This window comes from Schistocerca americana, chromosome 2, assembly GCF_021461395.2.
Source record: "Schistocerca americana isolate TAMUIC-IGC-003095 chromosome 2, iqSchAmer2.1, whole genome shotgun sequence".
Classification (NCBI taxonomy): Eukaryota; Metazoa; Arthropoda; class Insecta; order Orthoptera; family Acrididae; genus Schistocerca; species Schistocerca americana.
The window spans coordinates 361,742,949-361,759,866 of NC_060120.1; the positions used below are offsets into that span (position 1 = coordinate 361,742,949).

The window sequence follows — 16,918 nt, forward strand, 5'->3', positions numbered from 1 at the left end:
CATTAACCAGCCGTCTCAACTGTCGTTCACCTTCAGCAACTACTGCTACTTCATCAACAAACCGTACCACGCACATTTTGTTTCCGTGGCAACTCCTACATCATTAGTTTGTTACTTCCTTCATCGGATCTTCCATACACAAAATTAACATCAGTGGTGAAGCCACTGTACTTTTGTTGCATTAATCATCTGTGGATTCAGATAACGCCATTTAAGGAAAACAGTATGACCGGATGGGATCTGAATTCCGAATACAACCGCCGTGACAAACAGAGGTGAGGCAGAGGTTAAGTTACTGGATTCTTAGACGGCAAGAGTTGGATTTGGTTTCCTGTTCCGCAATGCTGAATTAGATCAGGCACAGTTTCCCTACACCATGCCTGCATCTACACCTGTACTATGAAGGACACTATACGGTACGTAGTGGTGGGAACTTAGTAAAACATTATCGCCTTCCCTCTTCTTATTCCGTTTGAGAATGGTACACAGGAACGAAAATTGTCCGTACCCACTGAACGTATGTAGTTTTGGGCGATTTCTGGTAGTATTTCTAATGTTTCTCTGCCAAGACCGTTGAAAGCTTCCTACTGTACTCCAATTTATAAAAATGCTCTTTGTCACACCGGCATTAACTCCTAGCGTCTCGACCGTTCGGAGCTTTTTAAACCTACGCATCACTTTACTGTGTAGTCCAGAAATATTTCTGCGGTCCTAACATTTTATGATCGATCCTACTCTACCTCAATCTGAACTTTTTTCTAGTAAGAAACCTCCCAGTGAAACTAAAACCCATCCTATTAAACGACACTATCAATGAGTCTTTCGCAGGGTCTAGTTTCTACTTTTTACCCACTAAATCCTGGAGGCTTAGTTTCCCTACGTGCAGGTATCGAGCCTGAATACGTCCGTAAGTGTAAAAATACGTAACTAAATACTGTCTTTAAGTTTGGCCTTGAAACGCTGGAATACTGCCATTTACGTCGAAACTGTGCGTACAGAGCAGTGTTTAATTAGTGTAAGAAGTCACCATACGATGTGTATAGAGCAGATATTGTGGAAGTAGCTTGCTTAAAATTCTTCCGGGGAGTCTAAGTGTGGGATCAGCCTCCTCGGTAACGAGATAAATGCGGTTGTTCCACTACTCCGAAAAAGTACCTTTAAATACGTGTCTGATATAGCTGATCATCAGTGTCAACGATATGCGGAACAGACCATACAGTTGTATACATTAGGTTAGTGCAAAAGTTCGTAGGATTTTTGTTTTACATATTGGTATTCCGGTTGCTTTGTGTTTATTTACCCATTGTGAATTTTTATTTGTAGCTCACTGTTGCTGTTTAAGTTTACATATTGTCATTTTATCAATTGGAGATAGTGGAGATGTGGACACTAGAAGATAGGAGAGCCAAATCGAGAAATCTGAACATTTCCGGCATATTCTGCTTGATGTCAGTAGAGGGGCGACATCAGCAGAGACAGCCAGAAACGTTTGCGCCGTGTATGAGGAATGCCAATGGACAGAACACGGCAAGAGAATGATATTCTAGTTTTGAGGAGGACTGTTTTGAATTAATGACTTCGTGATTCGACGAAGATCGTTTAAACGCGTTAATCAGTAATGATTCATATCAGTGTTCTGGAGAACTGGCATATGTGATGAATTGTGACAATTTTACCATCGTGCGACATTTGCATGCAAAGTGGAAGGTTCAATAATCGGGTGTATGGGTACCGCATACTCTAAGCCAAAACCATAAAAATTAGCAGGTGGCAATATGTGCATCTCCCTCAGTTGACTCGTGAACAACACCAACCATTTCTTCCCTGTATCATCAATGGTGACGAGAAATGTTTACTTTATGCCAAAAGAAGGAAAAGAAAGGAATGGTTGAACCCAAACAAAGCAGCAACTCCCTGTACAAAAACCTGCGCGCATCAACAAAAATTATGTTGGACATCTGATGGAATAGCGGCGGTGAGGTGTACTACGAATTGCTTCCCGGAGGTGTGACCATCGCTTCTGACATTTACTGTCAACAACTGAGATGTCTTGGAGAGACAGTCCGAGGACAGCGACCAGGAGGATTGTGCGAAGTGATGCTACACCACGATAACGCCCACCTGCATTCTGCTAGACTGACAAAAAGCACTATATAGAATTTGTGTTGGGAAGTCATTCCGCACCCGCCTTATTCACCTGATTTTGCGCCCTCAGATTTCCGCTTATCCCGCTCTCTCTAACAACCATTCAGGAACTTTCTTTCCGGATGAAAATGCTCTTCGAAAATCGCTCGACGAGTTCTTCGCCTATGGACCGTGTGATTTCTACACTCGCGTAATCAGAAAGTTACCCCAACTTTGCTAGACTGTTGTAAACAGTGAAGGAGAATATATGATTGGGGACTTAAGTCTCTGTAATGTATGTGTATGTATATCTTTTGTGTTTATTAAACTTACGCTACGAACTTCTACACTAGCCCAATAGCTATCAACTATCCTAATGGTACTTTTATTTTTATATGCACATCATATTACTTTCCCTCAGACGGTATCTCCAGCCTGGGATTTGGAGTGTCCTGTTTAGCAACAACTGTTCAACACAATCGTTGTTGCTGCTGCTTATGGTTTTAAGGTCATTAGTCTACTATCCGCAGACCCCCCCCCTCCCCCCCCCCCCCCAGGATGGAATCAGTGAACCTCATCTGTCTTCGACTGGAATAAATTATATGTGCAAGTGCGATAATGCTGAATCGTTGCGTAGCGTGTATCTGAGGCGGGACGTGGGTACTAGCCCGGTATTCACGTAGCGGCATGTGGCAAACCGCCTAAAACCACTTCCAGACTGGCCAGCGCACCACCCGCGTCGTTAACACGTTGACTGCCACGACGCCGCCGGCGAGGCAGCAGTGCCGGCGGCCTCGCGGTACCCAACGTGTTAATATGCACCAAGCCGAGTCGAAAAGGGACCGGCGCGCCTCCCCGTCCCGGAAGTGAGCGCTTTAACGCGCACGCCTATCCGTTCGAGTCATATAACCATATAGCTGGTCCTATATTCAGTACGTGGGTGTTTTGTTTATTGATCAATTGCGTCCAACAGTGTCGGGGCTTTCCCGGAAGTCCTGTCTAGCATAAAATTATTCAGGGACGGTGACGGCACGATGAACTGCGCGTATGCTATTAGCAGAGCGTCCACGTCGAAGCAGATGTCGCGTCTGGAGGTGGCCCAAGAAGAGGAGGAACGACACACAATGAACACAGCAACGAGTGCTGGTCGCGCCACGCCAGATGACGGCCTAATCTGCCGCGATGACTGGCGGCGGGCCTGCAGCATGCCGGAGGCGGAAGTACCGCGCCAACAGCCACAGGTGCTGCCGCCTCCGCCCCCTAACGAGCGGCCTTCCGCCCACGCAGTTGGCCGGCCTTCTCACGACAGATGGCCCCACTGCCGCGCGCTGGACGCTCGTCACCAATTCCTCCCTTGCCGAAATCGCCTAGCTCCCTCCGTAATGGGCCCACTTATAACATGCGTATTTGTCAACAAACTTCCTTCTTGCTTATCCCCGCACTCTACATGCTGCCATATCTTCTTTTTTTTCTTTTTGTAGGGTCCTGGCAAAACCTCAGACTATGGTTTCATTAGTAAATGAAAAAATACCATGGTTGGGTTGAGCCCGCCGATAATGCTCGTCGGTTTTGACTCATGACGTATCTGATTGGCATATGATGGATGTGATACGTGCGTAAACAAGGAAGAGAACAACAATATTTATGTTCTGTCTACAGCGTAATGTAACATCAATTTCAGACTAAAAGCGACAGTGTATCCATGAGTTCGCTAAGGTGACGAACGTGATGTCTAGAAAGTAATTGAGAGTCATTTTAAAGCGGCCCGCCCGGCTAGCCGAGCGGTCTAACGCGCTGCTTCCCGAGCGGGAAGGCGTACCGGTCCCCAGCACGAATCCGCCCAGCGGATTAGTGTCGGGGTCCGGTGTGGCGGCCAGCCTGTGGATGGTTTTTAAGGCGGTTTTCCATCTGCCTCGGCGAATTCGGGCTGCTTCCCCTTATTCTGCCTAAGTTACACTATGTCGGCGATTGCTGCGCAAACACTGTCTCCACGTACGCGTACACCATAATTACTCTACCATGCAAACCGTGAGGGCGGGGGAGGGGGGGGTCCACTGGGGGCCGATCCGCACAATAACCCTGGGTTCGGCGTGGGGCGGCGGTTGGGTAGGTGGACTGTTGTGGCCTATTGTGGAGTTGTTCAATACACAAATGTTATAGCGAATGTTTGACGCTTATGGGATGTCTACGCGTGAGTTACGTTCCCCGTGGTGACGCCACCATGGATCAAAGTTGACGGGTGGTATCGGTCAGCTCAGTATTTCCCCACAGCATTTTCTCCAGTATTTCCTTAACTTCTAAGGCAAAGTAGTTTCGGTACTCACTACCCTGTTTCGGGGCAAGGATGGGAGTATCCTACTGGTTAGTTGTCAACGTCCTGGAGATGGATCCGGCGACTGGTAGACCACAGAGAGAGGTTATGTTGCACCGCTAAGACTACAACTGAAATTTTTTCGGTGCGCATTATCTAACGACCTCTAGGTGCACGAAAAACTGGCCATGACCGTGGACATACGAGGTGCAGAATTTGATAGTTGAACAGGCGTGATACTTTAATATCATATAATGACAACGCTCGAGTCGTCGAGGACTGGTGAAGTTCTACTAATGATGATATCACTGATCATAACTGACGGTGTACATGTTGAGCACTCACATCCGTGTGTGTGTGTGTGTGTGTGTGTGTGTGTGTGTGTGTGTGTGTGTGTTTTATGGGCGCTCGGCGCTCTACGGTGGGGTTATCAGCGTCACGCCCCAGTCAATAGCGCCTGTTTTTGACCACTAAACTGGTGTATGTTTCACACGTGAAATCACTCTTCATGATCTGTAGCATTTCTTCTGTGACCCAACAGTCTGGTGCTTGCTGATCCTTACCGACGATTCCTTTACATCTTTCAGACAATCTGTCTCTGCTAGCCCAAAAAGGTCCGTTACACAAAGTAGTTACGTTTCTCGGCAGGCAACTTAGTCGATCAAAGGGTCCTCCTCCGCTCCTTCCTGATGACGTATAATGGACTCTACGAGCTCCGAGCTTACTCAGAGTTGTTACTGCGTAACCATAACAATGTTTCAGCAAAAGTTAAGTAATACATGTCACTATAATATACATACAGCAGCAGCTAGTGCATGTCTTCCAACTACTTAACCACATCTGAAGAGTGTGTTGTTGGATGACTTAAGACTGACTGGTAAAGGCAAAGTTTATGACAAATCTTTTACTTGTTTTCAATCTCCCCATGACACCATGACAACCCTAGTCAAGACCGTCGGTGATAAATTTTTACTACATTCCCGTTAAACAGTTGGCTATTATTTTCAGACCATTTAGTTAGTACAGGTTCTCAGTAATCTGATGCAAGTGTAATTGTCAACGCGTTTGGTAAAGATGGCATCATAAACATGACGAATGATACGCTTTGGAAAGTATGAAAAAGGCAGTGGTAGACAGAACACGCACAGTGCGTATTCGGAAAGTGTGAACACACGAAAATTGTTGACTAGCAATGATTACAAAAATTATTCGACAAATAATGTGCACACTAAGGTGGAATTAGAAAAGATGCGGAAATTTTTGAGTAATCCGTGAATGAATAAACCTGAGCAGAGAGGAAGTAAGTGGCTAAAAATGAAGGTACGTAGAGGGTGGTATATGTGGAGACTATTGTTTACTACGCTGCATGTAAAATGAGTACAGAGTAGAAGAAATTGATACAGGATAGAAACAAATCGTGTGTTGCTTAAGGTCAGTCGAAGGGTATGCCTGCACTACTACGTACACGTTTCTTCAATATCTGCTTCTAAAGAGTAGAAGGTAATATACTGTAACACGAAGAAGCTTTGGAAGGCAAATTATTTTTCAGAACCATGGGTAACTCGACTGCAGCGATAGAAATATTTGTACTTCTCTGTTCATATGGGTTGGGCAAAGTATGAGGGGGGGGGGGGGGGGGGTGGAGAGGAATATCAATAGGGACAGTGCGCTGCGGCGCTGTTTTTAATTACCGTGTCCGGACAAACGGAAAGAAACAAGGGAGCCGTGGACCGGCGGACGACACTGCCGCCGGAAATGACACCGAAACGAGCTCCCGGCTTTTGATTTACGTCTGAAGCGATTAAAATGCATGAAACTCGTGGTGCACGGGCAGATTGCATTATCGAGCCACCAGGCTGTAAATCAAGCTGTCCGCGACTCAATAAAATCATAGACCGAGACCTGGAAAACGCTGCTTGCATTCAGTTAAGCCAGTACTGATGACGCCGTCGCGGTTGAAACAGTTGTTGCGTTAATCACGTCACTCTTTGGGGGACAAGGCACGATTTCAACAGCTTCTGTGTTTTGCCTTCCGGTAGAACTAGCGTTCCGTAGCCTGTTCGTTAATTAACTTACTCAGTCGAGCGTTTAACGCAGTTTTGCTGCATTGGATTTGGAAACTCGAGAGATTAATCGCTCACGCGTTATTATTCGGGTAGCTGAATGTTTTGTCCTCGTGGAATTATACTATATTACATACTTACGTCCTGTACGTCCAGGTGGCGCAGTGGTTGACACACTTTATTCACATTCTGGATTATGGCTGTTCAAAACCATGTCCGGCTATTCAAATTTAGATTTTCTGTGGTTTTAGTAAATCACATGACACGTATTCCCGGATGGTTCCTGCCGAAAGGACACGGGAATTTCCTTTCCCATTGAACCTTCAGTCCCAGTTCGTATTCTGTTCCTAAGGCCGTCTTCGTCAACGGAAGGTTAAACCCTACTCCTCGATGGCTCAGTCCTTCGTTGAGTCGTTAGTTCCTTAATAGGCTCCTTCCAAACAAGAACCATAAAACAAACGTTTTCGAACATCCGATAGCTGTACCCTTAAGTTGTGATAATGTCACATCTGGTCTACATGAATGTACGTCCGATGTACGAAGGACTAGAAAGACCGTGCACGATTAAAGTAGAAGTAAGTACTGAAGTTTCGTTGGTCTCCATTATTTTTGACGGAGAAATGTATTTACTGTTTTTTTAGCTGAGAAAGGATTTGTTCTTTAACAGAAGTTGCATAGCTACACTGTTTACATTTAATGTATTTGCATTTTGTGCGCCTATTTTCGTGATTACAACGCCATTTTCAGCAGCTGCGCTGCCTGGAGCTACACACAAATCAGCACTAGCGAACGGGGATGTAGCCACAAAACTACTCTCCCAAAAAGAAACGTATAAAATATAAACGGTGTGTATCTGAGGAACTTTTGTTTCCAAAATAAATACTGAAGTGATGAAAGTGGCATTTAAGAAGTAGTGTTGTAACTAATAATGCAAAAATTAAAACAAAATCACGGTCGGCTACTTCATAATCAAAACAAAGAGCGACGTACCTGGTATTAAAATTCAGGTAAAAAGACCACGTAGTTTTTTCGTTTTAGATTTTATCTAGTTTTATATTCTCTGAAACGGCGATTTTTGGCTGAAGAATTTATGTAAATAAAGTGAACCAAAACTCCACTTCCAACGGTATTAGTATGGGAAAAAGAAAGAAAGTACGCAGTGAACGAGGGTTATAAAACGCATACATTGTGGGCTGTGAGCACTTTTTCATATTCACCACTGTGAAAAATATCTCTTGCACTGAGCAAGTGCTCATAGCTCTTACGGTACGCACTTTGCAGTCATTGTTTGTTGGAGACTTTTCTCTTGTTTTCGTCCATACTGTCACTCGTGGAAGTCTGTCGACGCAGTTCTGGTTTACCCTGTATAATTTCACTTAGACGGATATGGAGATTGAAATAACTTACTGAAACTACTAGCCAAAGGTAATTTAAGAAGTAGTAGTTATCGAGGAGCGTGACAAATTCCACACTAACTATGCTCAGTTTTGCAGGATTCATGTTTTCTTGTTTACTGACTATGTCATACATCCCCTTCGATTAGACAGCCTGCTTGTTTCTAGGGTGTTAAAAGATGTATTCATGGACCTCTCCGCCCGAAAACAGCTATATAGCCGAAAACGGTAAATAGGCAACTCAAATCTTCGTCCCGAAGTGAGAAACTACAAAACGGTAGTAAATGAAAACGAGACAGATGGGAAAGAAGGAAGTATACTGTTTATCACTTCAAAAATGATGGTCATAGCTGTTAATACATTTATCGCACTGTGAGGGGAGACGGTGAATGCCTTCATGCAAAAATGGTTGCGATTGCCTACGCAGCCATGACTGTACCCAGGCGAGAATCTCCTCGGCCGAAGCATATCTACGTACTCCAAAACGAGAATAATGGAATATAGCCGAATTAAATCGGGTGATGCTGCGGGAATTAGATTAGGAAATGAGACGCTTAAAGTAGTAAATGAGTATTGCTATTTGGGGAGCAAAATAAATGATCATGGTCGAAGTAGAGAGGATATAAAATGTAGACTGGCAATGGCAAGAAAAGCGTTTCTGAAGAGAAATTTGTTGACATCGAGTATAGATTTAAGTGTCAGGAAGTCGTTTATGAAAGTGTTTGTATGGAGTGTAGACATGTATGAAAGTGAAACATGGACGATAAATAGTTTAGACAAGAAGAGAATAGAAGCTTTCGAAATGTGGTGCTACAGAAGAATGTTGAAGATTATATGGATAGATCACATAACTAATGAGGAGGTATTGAATAGAACTGGAGAGAAGAGAAATTTGTGGCACAACTTGAATAGAAGAAGGGATCAGTTGGTAGGGCATGTTTTGAGGCATCAAGGGATCACCAATTTAGTATTGGCAGGCAGCGTGGAGGGTAAAAATTGCAGAGGGAGACCAAGAGATGAATACACTAAGCAGATTCAGAAGGATGTAGGTTGCAGTTGGTACTTGGTGATTAAGAACCTTGCACAGGACCGAGTAGCATGGAGAGCTGCATCAAACTTGTCTCTGGACTGAAGACCGCAACAACAACAACAACAACTGCTACAAAAATATAGAAATCGCATGGAGAGGGATGGAAACTGTGTGAAGGATGCGTAAGGGCCTCCCACATGTTGCCAAGACTGTTTGGTACGCCGCAGAGATTTCGCTGGGAAGCCCTAACACATCCACCATTCATTCATTCGCGATCTCTGGCCATGCGATTTCCGTAATTTTGGAAGCCTGAAGAAAGGCATTTGTGGCCGCTTGGAGAAAGAGGTGCACTCTTGAATACAATCAAGGTTCCGTAGGGCAACCGCAAACATTTTTCCATGATGGCATTGTTGCTCACACTGGGATAAATGCACTAACAGTTATGACGATCACTTTTGAAATAATGAACCTTTTCCATCTGTCTCTTTTTCATTTGATTGCCCTTAATAATTTCCAATACCGACAATTACGACCAATTGCTAAAGAACATTTCGATATGAGCTTTCAGGAGAACAAACACACTGTCAGCACACAAATGCTTGTCCAAACATCGTTGTTATCTCGCAGGCGTATCCTGCTCACGTGATCTCCACAGTGGAGATCGTAGGATCGATGTTAAGCCGACGAACAAAATAGGCACGCTTTGCGGTCGAGAGCAGCAGCGGCAGCGTCAGCGGCACTCACCAAGTATGAGGTGCAGCTTGGCCTCGGTCTGGAAGGCGTAGTGCAGCGTGACGAGGAAGGGCGACTGGCGCACCGCCTCCAGCACCTGGCGCTCGGTGCGCGTGTGCTCCGTCGTCTTCTTCTTCTGGATGATGGTCGCCTTCTTCAGCACCTTCATCGCGTACAACCTGCCGTCGTCGGGGCCGCCGCGTTTCCGCACCAGGAACACTTTACCGTATGCTGCAACAGGCGCAAGGGAGAGAACGCCGTCATTTCACTGAGAAAGCTGTACGAGTCCACACATAAGAAAACCATTTCATAATCTTTAGGAGAGAAGTTCATTCTCAGCAATACAAGTTACTTAATTATTTAACAGCGATTGGGATGGGCTGCTGTCGCTACCAGGGCACCAATGGCAGATAGCCGTTGTCGGTTCCTACTCTGTTGCCATTTTTATTGCGCGAAATGCTGTACCTGCTAGTTACCGAGAAGGAAAATTTCCCATATGCAAAATTATCTTCTGCTTGGGGGGGGGGGGGGGGGGGGGGGAGGGAGTGATCGAACTCCGACTAAATGAAATTAAGAACATATTTCTGACATCCTGTAACTTTTTTTTTTCATTCCTTTCATTTAGCGAAAAACAAAGACATTTTGCCTAGGGTGTTAAAAAAGGTTACAAATTTTTTCATGTGATAGAACAAACTCTTCCGTATCACACGTAAATGACAATTTAAACAATAAAAATCAAAGTACTAATAATAATAATAATAATAATAATAATAATAAACAAATACCTTCCGGATCACAACCTTTTATTTACCGATAGCCGATTTCAATCCGCGTTGCAAATCAACTTCAGATCTAGGCTAGAACGAAGGTGCAATTAGAATAATGATTTTACAGACGTGTGATATTACAAGCACTTGTCTCAGGGGTAGGAGAAATAACAGCAAAACATTACGAACCCTCACACACCTGGCGCCACGATGTATAGTTTGCCAACGTCGTGTGGAAGTGTAACATAAACAACAAGGATGTGGTGGGGAAATTTTTTTTTTTCGTGTAGCCACGTGACATGTGCCTAGATGAGTATATTAAAACAGTGTAAGACTAGTTTCCTATATTAATGAAATAAAAAAATTAATGAAAATTCATATTTAAATGACAAGGTAATAGACAAAAACGAATGTTATAATCGGACGTTTTTATTCTTGTGAAAAATAACCGAATTATGTCTGAAACTAAGAAATTTGCTTTCATTTTAATGAACTAAAATAGGAATACACTGAGGACGCTTACTGTAAGTTAAAAACCGGGAAGGAAAAAGAGTCTATAAAGTTACGTAACTAGATTCATCTTCCTTCCGCCTTCTTTAACTTACAACAAGGGTCCTCCATGTTTTTCATTAAAATCTAGGCAAATTTCTTCAAGCTGTATATACGTTCGGTAATTTTGCACTGGCTCTTTAAAATACAGTATGTAAACAATAATGAAAATGTACGGTGCACAGTGTCCAGTCAGTATTGCTTTTTTTTATCTGATATTACGTGGCGAAACATTCTCGCTGAAATGTAGTAAATTAACGTGTCCTAAAAGTCTGAGTTACTGTTAATTCTTTTATTTGTATATGGAGATACAGTTTTACACTCTCTTAATGTATTCATCTATGACTGTGTCTATTTACGTTACGCGACTACACGAAAAATTTTTTCCCACCACATCCTTGCTTTTTATGTTAGTTTCACACAACGTCGATGAACTACAATTTGTGGCGCCAGCTATATGAGAGTTCGTAATACGCTGTTATTTCTACTACCCAAGTGACGAGTGTTCGCAATACTTCTGTCAAATCATATTGGTTATTGCTTTTTGTTCAAACCTACACCTGAAGATAATCAGCAGCTCACACTGAAACCGTTTGCCGGTAAATAAAAGGTGTAATACATGGCATCAGTTACGAAATAATAACTTAAAAAGAAAAATTAATTAGCTACCCGAAACGGCGGATGTAAAGTTAGAAATTTAGTAATTCATTGAAGCTGAAGGAAGTTTAAACATGATAGGAAAGATTAGAAACGAGTTGTAGATTCCCACCAGGAGGCGAACACACACATCGGAAGGACATCGAGCCAAGTACGCATTGTTGGCTCGTGCGATGACTAAGCTATGTGCCTACTTGTACTATACATGTTTTATTCGGCTCTAGGTACAATAACCTGTCACAGCTTATGTACTAGGTGATTTGGTCAAGGAAGTTTATTGTTGCTTCGATCACTTTCGCTGTCTTGCTCTGAGATGTCAGGCATGTTGATTGTTTGTTATCTCCTCGGTCTCACCTCAAGTATATTCTGTCGTTCTTTTATGTACTGATAGCGCACGACTTTTGAAATCTACTCTGCCCTGCTATCGATTTCTTTTCACGCAGTTCCGTCTACAATAGCTCTGTGTGAGTCCTCGTACGTATGCAGGAGCCGTCTGTCATGTGTGAGAACTGTGCAGTGCTCTGGGGAACATCTCCCCTCACCAGTACGTCCTTTCCTTTCACTGATATAAATTCAGTGGGCAAGAGAAATGTTCAGTCAGTGAGAGGACATCGCCTCCGCTGGTATCGATGTGTCATTTCCTAACCGTTGCCTGATGTTGGTGAACAAGATATGAACTCTCGGACCCTGCTATCTGATCAACACTATAGGAATAGATGTCATATGTGAATTTCAGAACTTTTATGCGGTTTCTGTAAAAAATGTAGACTATAAAGCGATATTCTATGGCCGCGGATGGTTTCAGTGGCTGCTTGTATACAGTATTTGTGTCGATACTGCCTCAACTTCAGGCCTCATTCAGCAGATGCCAACTAATTTAAATCACACTACACTTGGTCCAAAGTCTTAACCGATACTGCTGCTATTGAAAGCACCTCGCCGCCTCCCAAGCAGTAGCACTCAAAGAGATCGTCTCACGTAAGTGATTCGAGGGGACTAATGCTGATAGTGGACGAAATTGCATGTCCCGACACGTGAAGTCCATTATACAAAATGGCTTTCATCAGCTTCACGTAACACTACTGAACCTATTTCTGTTGCTCTCATCTGAATCCCGTACAGCTGCGAAACCTAAATACTGTTGGTGAAACAAACTGCTTGGAACGGATGATTACGTCTTTTTAGAAATGGCTTACGAGAAGATATTTCGAAAGAAACAAACACGCGAAGAAAATTCATAGCAAGTATTCATAGAAAATATTTTGGACAATTACGCAGCCGTAACAAGTTTTTTTACAAATATAATGCAAGGACAATATTTCGGAATGAGAACAGAGTGGAGGCAAAAGATTGTGAAATATCTGTTAGACGCAACTAACTGTCAGTTATCAAGAAATGGAAAGAAAAGCGGTTTATAGACAAGATACAGCCTTTTGAAGTAAGCTGCTTAATTGATTTCTATTCTGAATAGTCCACCGCGTTTATCAGTTACAGATTTTTGTCGCTGTCGCTTCAGAGACTGTGCTCCACAATTACTGAAAACAGGACAAGTGGGAAGCTTCTCAGCAAGAAAATAAATCTAGCAGCGTGGCTCACAGCCCTAAGCGGCTTGAACGTCAGTAAAGCTGCTTATTCATCTCGGCAGATCCTGATTTTAACCTCGCAGCTGGTCTTTTCGCCAAACGAAAATACGTCGTGCTCTTCGTTTGTTAAGGTGTCAATTATTCCTTCCATCTTTTGTAATGTTTATTTTAGTGATCAGATTTTCCGTTATGCCGTGATCAAAAGCTTAAAAATCTGGAATTCAGTTACATTTAGGTACTTACTTAACCGCGGATCTGGATCGATCGGTGAAGCTATTCGCGTACTCGGGTCAAATAAAAAATGAAACAGCGAGTAAAACCTTTTGCAGTCGAGTTATTCTTGTCTCTGGGAAGAGAACAAAAGGTCACGGAACAAAGACGCTAGAAGCATGCTGTATCTCATCAAGTAGACCAAAAAATGTAGCGTCGTCGTTCTATAAATGTATTTCGATGCTTGGGGTTATAAGTGCGTCTGAATGACAAGTCCACGAATAAACGCTTTCGTTAAAGATAACCTTTCTTGGAGTGTAAACTATCTTGAGCCAGTTTTCTTTTAGCACACAGGCACGTCTCACATTTATCTTTCGGCATCTGGCCACTGCCAAGTCCACTTCACAACACCAGAAAGTTCACAAAGATATACATGGCGCAAGCCAGTTGTCAAAAATGCATTTGATCCATAATATCTTAAAAATAAAAATAAATTTGTTATCAAGACAGAAATAAATGTAGATTTCACTTAACCTATAAAAGATGCTCGAAGTGGTTTCCATGCTGTTCTAAGCAACACTGCATCTTTTCAACACAGATTTACAAATTGTTTCGCAAATCACCAGGGTTCATTTAGGAAATCCTTTAGCTCCACAATGCGTGGGTGCTCCGCGTTGTTTCCATATCATCTTTTCCTTAAGCGGCTGCAGAAATTCAAAAAGTGGACTGTTTTCCAGCCCTAACAACATTTCTTGCAGCACATATACCCAGTTTACAGAGCTGACAGTACAGTTAAGGAAATAAGACCCTGTTAGTCCACCAATTAATATCCCTGCCTATACAATAACGCCAGTAGAGCTTAACTCTGTCTCCATCGCCACATGGGGATTCGTAGAACCCCAGTAGGCAAAGTTACGTGAATGCTTTTGCAAATTTTTGAATTGGCTTCTTGTCGGATTATATGCAACTTGCAGAAACCCATATGTCTGTCCGAAGGATCTTCGTTTAGACTTTGAGGTCTGAACTTCAGCTATTTCTGAATCGTTCATTGGCTTTTTCTTGGCGTTCCGCACACCTTGGACGCTTTTCTTTGAGATTTCGTGGGTGAATGGACAAAACAATTGGCGACAGCATCAAGATTCTTTTCGGTAGTAACGGATTTTGACCTATGACTGAGGAAGCTCCGCTACCGATGCATTGTCTTCAAATCTAATTTGCGATTACCTTGCCGTGACGGAGGTTGTAAGATGTTCCACAAACTAATCACGAATACCACTGTAACTATGATCATGTTTTCACCATGTTTGCAAAACAAATATGTGCTGTTGTGTAGTTAACTGTCTAGTCTGTGTGTCTCACATAACACATAACATACCTCTAACTCCTAGCGACAACTGACTCACAGCCCATAACGTATTTACTATTTCACACACGATCTCTAAGGAATCCATTACACGAAAACTAGCACAAGTCTGAAACTGCATCACTTCTCTTCTTAAAGAGAGACAAAGATTGCGATTTCTCCGCACGCTAACATCGATAACGCACAGATCGGAGTTCAGTTTGATGTTATCTGCTGTTACTCGACGAGATCTTCAGGCAGTTCTCTGACAAGCGTGTGTGTTCGAGAGTTAACACGATGTGCCGACATGACACAGAGAACTCGAGAGAAGTTCCTGTTCCCAATGCTGGAACCACAGTCGTAACTGGAAACGCACTGCGAAGGAGCACCTGTGTCGTGCATGGCCGGCCTTGGCGGACGTGGTCGCAGGAAGACACGGCTCTGTGTGTTTGATTCTTTGTACCTCGCGGGGTCATCTCTTCGTCACGCAAGCTGCGAGCGACGCCGAGGAGGCAGTTGTTGTCACTTATCGATCTCTATCGCAGCTGTCTGCCATCTCAGGAAGTGCGACCTCTAATCAACAGCTGTAGCACGCGATCTCCTCATGGGCTTGAAGAGTCTCATCCAAGAAACTGATATAGAGGGCTCAGCAAACACTTCTGCCATCCCTGATGCCGTGGGGCTGTGAGTCTTAAACGGTGGTACCGCACAAACTCTTTGAAGACATCACCAAAACAACGTGACGATAGGCGTGATTCTGCATAGAAAAAGGCGAACTTCATCAACGTTGCTAATAAGAACAACTGAGTCGTTTATTCGTATGCGGATAACCATCACACCGTCGTGACTTAGGAAGCTGTCGGAGACTGTGAACTCGAGCTAAGATGTCTCCTGCAGCTGATGCGGCGGGTGACTTAGCATTATTTACTTCATGCTAAGCTTTACAACTTACGTAATTTGAATCTCACATTTCCTGTCGTGCCTGTGATCACGTTTATGAACTTCTGTAGCTTTTGTGTAGTGATTCAACGCTAACAAAACATCTGTTTTGGAGACTCGTATTCGTTATTTCCAGGCGTCAGTGCATGATCTGCTGCTACAGGTTGATGTGTAGTACATATATGGCGACTGCTTGTGTGTTCGTTGAGCCTAGTACTAATGCAGTAGCACACTATGGTCTTCTGCAAGACTACAGTCCGGAACCGCGCTGCTGCTACGGTCGCAAGTTCGAATCCTGCCTCGGGCATGGATGTGTGTGATGTCCTTAGGTTAGTTAGGTTTTTAGGTTTAAGCAGTTCTAAGTCTAGGGGACTGATGACCTCAGATGGTTAAGTCCTATAGCGCTTAGAGCCATTTGAACTTTTTTTCCTTCTGCAAGAACCACCCCTGTGTTCCCCTGAGTTGATTTAAAGAAATCACGGAAAACCTAATGAAAATGGGTGGACTGGGATCTGAAATCCGCAACACGTAAATTCGAGATTGTTTGGCCTTGAAGGCTATTCACACGAAATCTTAAAGTTTTCTTGTCAACCGTTCGCCGTTGTTTTGCAACCTTAGCGGATGTGAACTTTTCAGGAAAGTGTCGAAACAGGATACGCGACCTGTTCCCTGTCGTTTCGTTGTACAGTACTTAACGAACAACAGTTCCATCACTGAGCACAGTGCAGACATGTTAAACCAAAACAGGAATGTGCTATGGCAAAATGGAGAAGTGAACAGACAGCACTTATTAAAGTGTGTTCCGTGCGATGCTTAAATGTTTTCGTTAGTTTAAAAATATTTTCTGCAATTGAAGCTCGTTATTATATCCCGTCAGTCCCTCAAGATTCAAGAATGGATTAATTAAAACAGAAAAGTTAAGATGGTGGTCTTCGTGCTTCAGGTATCCTTCATAGCTTCCCTCTACTTGACTGCAACACGCATGACAACCATGTGAAACTGTCAGAAAAGTCAGTCTTTGGGATGTTGTTAAACTCGCGCGACACGTTTGCACGTTCGTCGGTCTTGGAGAGCCAGTACAGACCATTTCTGCACTTCGCCGTTTTGTGGTTGGTTCGTAGTAATAATACCAGTCCCATCGCCCCTGAGGATTTTTCCAGAAAAATAACTGTTCACTTTTCAATTTCAATCAAGTCGCGGCAGTCGCCCACACGTCG

At 43.4% G+C, this 16,918-nt stretch overlaps 1 protein-coding gene across 2 annotated transcripts in view; it reads right to left on the reverse strand.

Annotated features, from left to right (window-relative positions):
• Positions 1-16,918, reverse strand: part of LOC124595517 (ribosomal protein S6 kinase alpha-5-like) — a 405,565-nt gene that overhangs the window by 180,251 nt on the left and 208,396 nt on the right. For both annotated transcript variants that reach the window (XM_047134283.1, XM_047134284.1), the window contains exon 3: positions 9,667-9,885. In XM_047134283.1, the coding sequence (XP_046990239.1) occupies positions 9,667-9,885 (219 nt within the window). The remainder of the gene's footprint in view (positions 1-9,666; positions 9,886-16,918) is intronic.